This window comes from Belonocnema kinseyi, chromosome 3, assembly GCF_010883055.1.
Source record: "Belonocnema kinseyi isolate 2016_QV_RU_SX_M_011 chromosome 3, B_treatae_v1, whole genome shotgun sequence".
NCBI classification, from domain to species: Eukaryota; Metazoa; Arthropoda; class Insecta; order Hymenoptera; family Cynipidae; genus Belonocnema; species Belonocnema kinseyi.
The window spans coordinates 74,034,849-74,046,433 of NC_046659.1; the positions used below are offsets into that span (position 1 = coordinate 74,034,849).

The 11,585-nt window shown below is 27.5% G+C and overlaps 1 protein-coding gene across 4 annotated transcripts in view; it reads left to right on the forward strand.

Annotated features, from left to right (window-relative positions):
* LOC117170364 (neprilysin-2-like) overlaps positions 1-11,585 on the forward strand; it is an 85,823-nt gene that overhangs the window by 38,046 nt on the left and 36,192 nt on the right. For 2 of the 4 annotated variants that reach the window (XM_033357112.1, XM_033357111.1), the window contains exons 2-3: positions 2,892-3,034; positions 9,368-9,505. In XM_033357112.1, the coding sequence (XP_033213003.1) occupies positions 2,892-3,034; positions 9,368-9,505 (281 nt within the window). The remainder of the gene's footprint in view (positions 1-2,891; positions 3,035-9,367; positions 9,506-11,585) is intronic. The other 2 variants (XM_033357113.1, XM_033357115.1) reach the window with 2 other exon arrangements.

Here is an 11,585-nt window from a genome sequence, read left to right on the forward strand (position 1 = left end):
TGATGGAATTTTTCTGAGGTCAGATTCGGATTCAGCGCAGCAAGAACCTTCGGGTATAGTAGGTCTGGTCTCTGGTTCTGAGAATTGTTGGCCTGTGTAATCTTTCAATTGTTTTTATTTTTATATCGAAAATTTCCTTTGTTTGATCCAAGATTAAAACTGAATGAAATTTACATAAAATTGCTTATATCTGAAAGGGGAATATTGCTAATATAGGGAGAGACACGTTTAGAAAATAAATAAATTATTCAACCCTACAAGGGGTTACAGTTTTCCATTTTATGAAACCAAACCAAACCCTTCATTAAAAATGTTAAGAATGTCGAAGTTATGCAACAACTATTTGAAATATGATTCATATTTCACTACTTTAAAAGTTGTGCAAGTTCTAGGAGGAGTTTTTCTTATTTAAATATTATTTACAGTGACAGAAAATTTGCTTTCCTTTTAAGTTAGATAAGTTTTCCTGCTACCTTACATTGGAATACGATGTTATCGATAATGGAAGGAGTTGTTCATTTGGAAAAATATATTAAGATTCGTTTCTGCATATATATGTAGATTGTAGATATGAAAGAAATGGAAGGAAAATTCCAAGGTTATTATTTATTCCTCTCTAATGTGTCGAACATAAAATTTACAAACACTAATGGCGTTGCTTTTGCGCACTTTCATATCTGTAGAGTTTTACTGCTGCCATATACGTGTGCATTTCACTTCGTAGTTTAATATGAAGGATCGATCCCCCTTCAAACATTTTATGATCCTCTTTGCATTTTCAAATAATGTACTATGCGCTCTATTAACTCCAGTTAACTGTATTAATATTAAATCCAGTTTTAAGGGCTTATTTCAATTTGAAATTACAAAATTCATATTCATGGTCTGAAGATGAAATTGAGGGCCGGAATGCAATAGGGTCACATAAAATTTAGTCTCGCAAAAATTTCAAGATTTCCTTTAACTAATAGAGCGATCAGAATTTAAGAATATTTGTTTGAAAAAATGGTATTCATTTTTTTTAATGTCGAGCGTAAATTGGACTTTTATTTATTCTAGAGTTTCGTTTATCGAAGGAATTTTAAGCAAGAAAAAACTTCTCATGGCAAAAATTAGAAGAAAGGTATAATTAAGTTTTTCAAAAAGTTCCGGGTCGATATGTTTATTTCATAAGCAGTAATGCTGGTTTGAGTTTACGACAGCCCTCAAGTTTACTATAGGCACCGGGAGTTACGACCAAGCAACGCCACGGTGCCTCGCTAGTGAGTTTTTGCTTAAAAGGCGATGTTGCTTTAATTTCTATAAAAATTATTCCAAATTTTATCGTGTTTCAACAAGTTTTTTTATTTATTTGAATTATATTTTTCATCTAACCATAAATTAAAAAATCTCCACCTATTTATTAAATCACTTTTTATCAAGCAAAACTATTAAAATTAGAATGAAAAACATCTTTAAAATTCGATGCGTGATATCGACCTGTTTTTATTTAGAATTATTTTTAGAAAAAGTTAAAAAAAATGTTTCTTTACAAAACGAATTTTTTTAAGTCGCTTAAAAAATATGCACTTATGTATAGGTTGTAATATTACGTACATTAATGTATCCTACTATTAAATTTAAATATTAAATACGAAAAAATCAATTACAAATCGAATGATATTCCTAAGTGTTTTGTAAATTTACTTTTCTTTCATTTTTATTCAAAAATTTAAGCAATATCGTCTCATAAGCAAAAACTCACTAGCGAGATACCGTAACGCGACGCAGCGATAAGCCCCGGAGCCTGTTGTAAACTCGAAAACTCGAGCGCTGTCATGAACATAAATAATTACAGCCACTAAATTATTTAATATTCTCATCTGAAACTTTTTGACAATAATAATATGTTTCTCTTAATTTCTGTGACGAGAAGTTTTTGCCTGCTTAAAAGCCCCTCGATAAACGAAACGCTAAAAGAAATAAAAGTGAAATTGGCGCTCGGCATCAGAACAAAAATAATAACATATTTAAGAAGATGCATTTTTAAATTCGGATTAATCTATCAATTTAAAGAGATCTTGAATTGACAGCTCTGACAATTTCATTTAAAAATTTACAAAACTGACGAATTGAGTAAAGTTAAAGTAAAAAAGAATTAAAATCTGTATTACTAGAAAATACAATTTTTTACTTTAATTTGATTACTAAAATGTATAAAAAAAATTTTTTTTGAAGTGAGCAATAATTCATTCTTTAAAAGTTAAACTTTTTAAAGAGTCTCCAGCATTGTTTTCGCAAAAGATAATTGTGAACAAATTAAATAATTGGATATGGTTTGGAGATCCCGCATTTGAGTATTGTCTTTTTTGTTTTTATTATTTTGAATTGTTTTGCTACACGGTGTGCTAATTAAAATGAAAGAGTGAATGAAAACAAGTTACTTATCATAGAAAAATACGAAAGAAAAAGGAGAAAATATCATTTTCCTAAAAAATGAGTTAGAACATTTAATTAAATTATTCAAAACGATGCTAATATATAAGGGTATAAATTTATACGTTTTTCGTTACAAAAAAACTCAAGAAATTGAAATTTGTTTGTTTTAAATCATTCAATTTTACATTTTATATTTTGAGCCATTTAATTTTAATTGATTAAAAAATTAACAAATCCTTAACGCTTGAATTCTGAAAATGTAATTCTGGAAGTCTCTATTTATCTTGGAATTTTTGAATGGTGTATTTAATGTTTTATCAAATAATTTTCATTTGACTATAATTATGGATTTAGTGATATTTCATATGGGCAATATTGTCATTTATTAAAAGGAAATTGCAATTAACAATGATTTGATAAAAATGGATGAAAAAATCGTTTTTTGTAATCAGTCTTAAAAATTTGTGTTTTAGAAATCCAACTTGGTGGAGGAGGCGATCAGCTTTGGAACGTGGCCTAACGATAGCAACAGTAACTGTTACACTAGCAGCAATTGCTTTAGCAGTAATTGTAGGTGTCTTGTCGTCAAATACTGAAAACTGCAATGCCCCAAACAGTGAGTAAATTCGGATGATAGTAAATTGCAAATAAAGAAGGGTGTCTTCTTGACCAGGAAACAGGGAAAACTGGGAAATTACCGGAAATGTAATTGAGTGACTGAGATTTTTTTTCTAGAATGTAGTAATGTGCAAATTATAAGTGATTTCATACATTTTATTATTATAATTCTTTCAGAGAATAGTACATTTTCTCAAAGATTTATAATCCTTTCGGAAACGGGAATAAATAAAAAATTTCAAGGAATCTGTATTATCATCAGAGAATAACATAAATTCTTAACGTCTTTTCACACTAGATGGATCTATGAATTCGAAATTTTTTAAACTAAATTTTCTATGGAAAAAGTTCTTCTCCTTCGCTGTGCTGGAAATCGAACTTAATTTCAACAATTTCAATCCATAGCTCCATATAGTAAAAAAAGACGTTAAGAAATTCTGTCATTCTCTGATGAAAATACATATTCCACATTAAAAAAATCACCTTAACAATCACAAGTATCCTAAATTTGAACCGGAAGTTTTTAAAAAGAAATTTATTCTGAATTGGGACGGGAAATAAATAAACTGAATATTTAAAAAATATACCTGAAGAATAATTACAGCAATACTCGTTTGGAGCAGGAAATTTCCTAAAAGAATTGTAATTCTAAGTTGCGACATATAATTTCGGTAAAGGAATATAATTTTGTGTCAGCCAATTTCCATAAAGTATTATAAGTTCTAGTTAGAGACAGGGTTTTAGTTCAGAGTTATAATTTTGAGTTTGGAGCAGGGAATTTCAGTAAAGAAACATAATTTTGAGTTTAGAGCAGGAGATTTCCCTAAAGAATTTTGTAAAATTATTAATTAGGGATAGGGAATTTTACTAAACAAATTGAATTTTGACCATTTTGGCAGTGAATTCCCGTGGAATTTCGTAAAACAATTATAATTCGCACATAGAACTAGAAGTTTCCATAAAAAATTATAATTTTTATTTAAGGTTCACTTTAGAACAGGAAATTTCCAAGACGCATGATACATTTTATTTTGGGACAGAAAATTTGAGTAAAGGATTATAATTTTGACTTTGGGGTTCTCTTTTTGCACAAAGAGTTAAAATGTTTACTTTCGGGCAGAGAATTTCCTAAAAGAATTATAATTCTGAGATAGAATTAGAAATTTCCATAAAGAATTATAGTTTTCATTTCATGTTTACTTTACAACAGAAAATTGCATTGAGTATGCTCTTGAAATGGGGAATTTTTTACATCGAACGTGAATTTTGCAAAAAATTTTAACTCTGATTTAGATGAAAGAAATTCAAAAAAAATTTTGTTTTCGAGTCAGAATTTGTCACAATTTGTAACTTTTTTATTCCAAATTTTTCGAAAAACGGAGTTACTATATTTCTGGATTATAACAAAAAAATTGGATGAATAAATATAATTTTAAGCAGAAACAGGAAATTCTGAAAATGAATTTAACTGCAAGTCAGCTAATAATTGCCTGTATTTATTAGCTTTCAGATGTTGACAACACTTTGAAATTATTGTGTTTTTTTTTCATTTTTTTATCTTTTTATAAAGATAAAATAAATCATGTATGATTGCTAAATTTCGTATTGTGATTGGCAAGATTTTTACTGTAGTGATATTTTCTAGAAAAGTAATGGATTAGCGATTATTGAAAAAAAAAAAATTTATATGCTTACAGTGAATTAGTAACAATAGTATGATTAAAAATAAACATTGTAATTTATAAATAAGCTTGTCTCTAAGCTGGAAATGAAATATTAAAATATAAATTTTTGAATCGTCGTAAATGTCCTCAATTAAATTAAATCATCAAGGCATCCTGTTATGTGCAAGTCTGCTATACAATCATGACACCTTTTTCTGTGCAATTTTCATCGATTGCTTGTCATACTTTTTCATTTTTAAATAAAATTATTCACGGATTATTATTTTTAGATTTCATTCGAATCAAATTACTTCATATTGTCCATGCTTCGAACTTTATTTTTTCGAAAACTTCTGGAAACCATTTTCTTTTAGGATTTTAATTTTAATTTTCTACCAAAGTACATGATAATCCATATATTAAATAAATAAAAAATGTAAAATAAACGCTCTTATGATTAAGCTATCTGCAGTTAATATAGATAAATAAAAGTAATTAAATCAATTTTACTTTCCTCAACCATAGAGGAAATACATTAACTTTAACAATCTAGAGAGTTTATACAAAAATTTGTTTTAATCACAAACAATTGTGCTTCTCACGACATCACGTGTTTTGTTGCAAAATACTGAAGTGGTTAGAAACGTCTTATACGCACCGCAGAATAAATGAATGTTCTCAAACGCTGCTTATTTCGCAAGCTAATAGGCGAAGCCTATATTTGAGTCACGGGAAGGAAATCGCATTTGAACTTAATTTACATTTTCACGCTAATTTTAAATTTCCACAAAAGATTGAATAAACAATTTTGATATTTATTATTTCAACATCATGTAACCGCAATTTATTGCGCGACCAATTTTTCTCGACTTTTTCAACCCTGTTTAATTTATGTTTTTATTGCAACATATAATATCAGGGTGGTCGCTATGCCGGAAAACTGGGAAATAATCGAGATTTTTTTTAAACAGGAAAAACCAGGAGAATAATAGAAAATTAATTTTTCAACGGCGAATTTGACAAATTAGAAGAAGAATCTATCTAATTAATGTGCAAAATTTCCTAAAATAAAACCAAGAATACAACAATGAAATTTGGACAACCACCACAAAATGTTTCTATATTGCTGTTTGAAAGAAAGATACAAAATTTCCCAACAAAAGAAAAGAAAAGATTTTTTTCTTTTACAAAAATAAGAAAGAGGAAAGAAAAATGAGAAGGAATCCTACCAAATCCTCTTCCTTTTTTATTTTTATTATTATCCAATCAAAATAAAAAAAACATTTGGAAGAAATAATCATCAACGTTTCGACATTCGTACCCCTTATCAAGGCAAGAAATAGATAAAAATAAAAAATAATTCAAGCAGACAGAAACATCAACGAAACCACGATGCTCTTTCTTTCATACCTGAGAACCCAAGAATCAAGACTTGAGGACTTGATTCTTGGGTATCGGATATAAAGCGTCGTGGTTTCGTTGCTGTTCCTGCCTGCTTAAATTATTTTTTATTTATATTTTTTGACTTGATTACGGTTCTGTATGATTGCCGAAAAGTTGGTGATTTGTTTTACAACGGGTTTTTATTGTGATTTGAGAATAATAAAAATAAAAAAGACGAAAAAAATCAAAAGAGAAGAAAAGGGATTTGGTTGATTGCCTTCTCATTTTTCTTTCCTCGTTTCTATTTTTGTAGAAAAAAATGTCTTTTCTTTTTTCGGGCAATTTGTTATCTTTTTCAAGTTGCAATAGGGACATTTCGTGGCGGTTGTCCAAATTTGATCGCTGTATTTTTGGTTTTATTTCAGAAAATTAAAATTTTTAATTTGATTTTAATCTCATTTAAATTCCTTAAATTTCAATCTATCTAATTACTAGAAATATCACAATTCCGTATACAATATATGCGTATTTTATGCTTTTATTTTTAAGTTTACATTTTCAATTCAAAGAAGTTTAAAATGCAGTTTTGAGGATTTGCAAAATTAACAATTAAAAGCTTTTTATATTGAAAATTGTCCTTAAAACCGTGTACAATTGATCGAATGTAAATACGAATAAATTCTTCATTTTTAAAATTCAGCTAGTTAAATACATTTACAAGTCCGATAGAAACTTGATTAAAATGGAATAAGCAAAATTAATCAATTTTAAAATGAATTGTTTGAAATTGCTTAAAAAGAAAAATAATTAAACTTTTAATTTAAGAAGCATTCAGTTTTCAAAAAATATATCCATATTCTGGACATTTTCTATATATCCAAATTAAAATATCTTAAAATAGTATAATTTAGAACATTTACAAATTTATTGGTTCCTTCTTTAATTTGGAACACCGAAAATGATAGCGGTTAGCTTTTTTAAACAGAAATATTTAAACTGTTCAATTTATAAAAGTTGAAATTTGATTAAAATGATAAAGATTTTTAGTGTTGCAGGTTAACTTAACTGCGCTTAATTAAAATTATTTGATTCAAAAGTATAAAAGGTTTCCGTTTTATACGTAAAAATATTGACAGTTTGAAAGAAAAATGACCACTTTAAGTGCTTCTATTTGCAGTTCAGTTTTTATTAATTCAAATGAAAAAAATAAACTTTATAAGTTTTAATTTTTCAATTTTTATGACCATGAAGAATTTTTTTATCCGGAAAATGACTGAGAATTTGTTCCCTGATAAAAAAAGTCACCCTGAATATATTTAAAATTAATTATTCTATAAATGAAAACTCACATGAACTTTAAAGTCGTTTAAGTTAATATAATTAATTTTTTACTAATTTGCTACTGATGATTTTTCCTTTGTATAAAAGTGATGTAAAAGTGATAAGAATACTAATTATGAATTTGGAATTGTCTGATTCAGACAAAAGACGATTCGAGATACTAAATTCTTTTTGAATTGCAATTGAAAAAAGTCCGCAGGGGCGCCACCTATTTGATTTTGTTTTCAAGTTTAAGATTTCATTATTAAAACTACTTTAGGAACGACGAAGAATTCAAGTTGTGCCAAAGTCACAGGACATAAAAGTTAAGGCACGGAATTACTTAGTAGACCTAATATTAAGAAAGTAAAGAAATTTATATAAACTTTTAGTTTTCTTCACTTTTCTCTACTATTATTTCCATATTATTCCACTTATTAAAGAAAATGGTGTTCCCGAAAATGATGTATTTACATAATTAAATAATATTTGCTGATCGTTATTTTAATTATAACTGTTCGAAGATGAAATTAAAGACAAACTTATTTAATTTAAAAGAGCAATGGTCATAATAGATAACTGTTTATATTGCATGTAGAAGAGAAAGAATACAAAATTTAGTCATAGATATAGCTAAAAATTAAATTAACAATAAAAATAAGTAATAAAGAGATAGTATAATATGAAAACGTAGATACCAATTTTTTGAAGGAGATATACTAACAATTAAAGTTTAAAAATATATTTTTTACATATAGTCCAGATAAGCGCAAGAGCACTTAGAGTGAAGAAAATGGTATCAAATATTTTATGATTTAAAATTTTACAAACTTAATTGCGTAAAAATTAATAATGATAGAATAATTGAAGAGATTTTTTATCCTTCTAAATCGTTAAATCTTGGATGAAATTTATTCCCACTTATTGACAAATTAATCTCGCCTTGACGCCTGTCCTGATAATATTTATTTTTATTTTAAGAGAATTTTTTGGAAATGAAGAATTTTCGTGCATGCTTAATAAGGGTGGCTTAAATAGTTGTCTATTTGAATTTTCATGCTTATCCTCCCAAATTCGTTTGATTCGATATAAAAATAAAATTCATTTAAATTTTTGGTTATCAGGCCAAATTAATATTGTATGTACTAGAAGCCATTCGTACTCAAAGAAACGGAAAAAGTATAATGAGAAGCGCTAAAAGCTCGCAGGCCTATTTTTTTCACTTATGAGTGTTCAATATTATGATATCTATTATTTTTCAAAAGAATATACAGAAATGTATTTTTTATGTGAAATATGTGTGAAACTTCAAGAGGCTTGCGGAAACTTAAAATATAATTTTTTTCAACCAAAAAAGCGCATTTATATATCGTGGTTTCGAACAGATCTGATTATAAGCAAGAAAATTCTAAAAAAACATTCCAATGCATCTTAGGACCACCTTTGTTATCATATTGGTCATTCATTGAAATGTGCCCGTACACTCAGAAAAAATATTTGCTTGATAACAAAAAAATGTTTTCTTAGGTATACCTAAAAGTTTGGTTGAATCAAACAAATTTTGGTTAATTCAACAAAATATTTGATTGCCCCAAAACATTTTTTGGGCGGAACCACTTAGATACTCCATCTACCAAAAGATTTGGTTAAAACAATACAAATTTTTTTTGGTGCAATCAAGTCGTTTTCTGAGCTTAGCATTTAAAGTCAGTGTTTTCAAACAATTTTAAATAAAGGTTAGGTATTTAAAATTCAAAATAAGCGCTTTTATCAAAATATCTTAATCAAAATGTGTTTAATAAAACGATTGGAAAAGTCATGCAAATTCTCTATTGATAGCAAAACTTGCTTCTTAGAAAAATTTAATATAAGATATAATGTATTCATCATCTAATGCACTGCAAATCACGCTTTTTGCACCTGCATCACCATTCGCATCCGCATCTGTGCTCGTACCTGTGAAGTAGTTCCATCAAAAATGGAGATGCTACCAGCTTCAATAGAAGCTCTAAGAAGTAAAAACCCACCAACAGAAACTAATGGCGTAAATTCAAAATCAGATGCTAAGGACATATGCTTAACACCTGGATGCATTCACACAGGTTAGTACATGTTTTTTAAATATAATTTTATTTCATTCATAAATTCTGAAGGTCAAGTATTTTATAATATCTTCTTTATTGTCTTTACTGTTTGAATAAAGATTTGTAAGAATGAGTTTTAAATAAAAAATAACTGATTGTACTAAATAGGTCATTATAAGATATTGTTGCATCAGAATTTAAAATTAAATATTATTTTTAGGTTTTAGGTTTTGTATTAGATATATCAAAGCCATACTTTTATGTTAAAAAAATTCCGAAACATTTGCGAAATGGATAAAGAGGGCTGTCGTCCTCGGGTCGCTCTGTGTCCTCACGACACGCATAATTTTCGCCGGACTATCGTTATGATTTCACCGTGTATTGTCGTTACGCATCTTATAGTCACGAGATGTGGCCACAAATGTGATTTATTGCGGCTCTAATAGGAGCCAGGGTGCAAGGAAAATAATAAATAATTCTATCCTATACAGGGATAACACAAAGTCACTATAGTAACTTTTTAAATTAAAAATATCATTTTAGTTACTTCTTTCATTAATTAAAAATAAAGAACCCAATGAAATCGGAATTTTATTGAACTTTTTTAAATTTCTGCGAATTCATTCGAATTTTCCCCTAAAATCTTGGATTTTCCGTTTTTTTTTTAATTAAACCCGAGAACTTTTGAATTCATGTTAAATTTAAATAGATCTCATAAGATTTTTGCCCACTAATTCTATTCAATTCTATTTATTTGAATTTAGTCACAATTTTCCTGGGTTTTAACAATTTTGTTTTGTTTTCTTAAATTGTTTTTAATTTTCCTTGATTTTACATGAATCTCATAGAATTATGAATAATTTCAATGAATTTTAAAAATAATTTGGCAATTCGTGTCAATTCACTTGATTTTTTAAAAACCTATTAGGAATTTTTATGAATTTCATCGAATTTTTTACTTCCTATTTTATCTAAATTTATTCGTTTTTTATCTAAATCACTGAAATTTGGTTGAATTCACCTAGAATTCTGTTCACTCCCATTTTATTCAATTGGAGTGCAATTTTTGTTATTTTAACATTTTCGTTTAATTATATTCTTTCAAAATTTAATGACTTTCAACAAAGTCTCTTGCATTATTCTTTGCTGGTTTCAATTTTACTGCAATAAGTGAAATATTTTGGGTTTTTTTCAGCTGATATATATTTATTTTGAATTCGCCCAGGATTTTTTTTAATTCTTTGGAATTCTCTTGATTTCTTTAAATCTCGCTGAAGTATTTTTAATTCACTTGAATTTTTCTAAATTCACTCAATTTTAATAAATCAAATGGATTTTTGAAATATTTATCTGAATACAATGGACTCTTTTATGGATTTAAACATTTTTGTTCTTTGTATTTCAGTTATTTTTAATTTAACTTGATATCCCATTATTGTCATCGAATTCTCCTGAATTTGCTTTAATTCTTCTAAATTAGCTCCAATCTTACTGCAATTTATGATATTGGTTGAATTAAAAAAATTTAGTCAATTCATTTGAACTCATTTGCACGTCAACCTGATTTCTTTTTAATTTATCCTGAATTCTTCTTTTTCGGCAATTCTCTATAATTTCTTATTTACACAGAATTTTTCATATTTTTAAATTCTTATATATTTCATGAAATTCTTTTGAATTCCCCTTAATTTATTTTAATTAATTCTAGACTTAATGAATGTTATTAAGCTTTTAATATTTTTGAATCGTTGTCAATTCACTTCTTTTTTTCCCCTAACACTTTTTTATATTGACTTGAATATTATTTTGCTTAAAATTTGTTTGAGGTTTTAAAGCTTTTTTATCATTCTTGTTTAATAACTAGGAATTCCGTTGAATTCGCCATGAATTCTTTTTACTGTCATTAAAAACAATTCAATGGAATATTTTATATTCTATAATTTTTTTAACTGGTTTGTATTAATTTTTAATTTACCCTGAATTTATCTTAATTTCTTCTATTATTATTATTATTACACCATTAAGCCATTTCCCTTTCGGGGTAGGCGTGACTCACTCGGCAGGGGAAAGGAGTAGTGTGTGGATGGGATAGAGATTT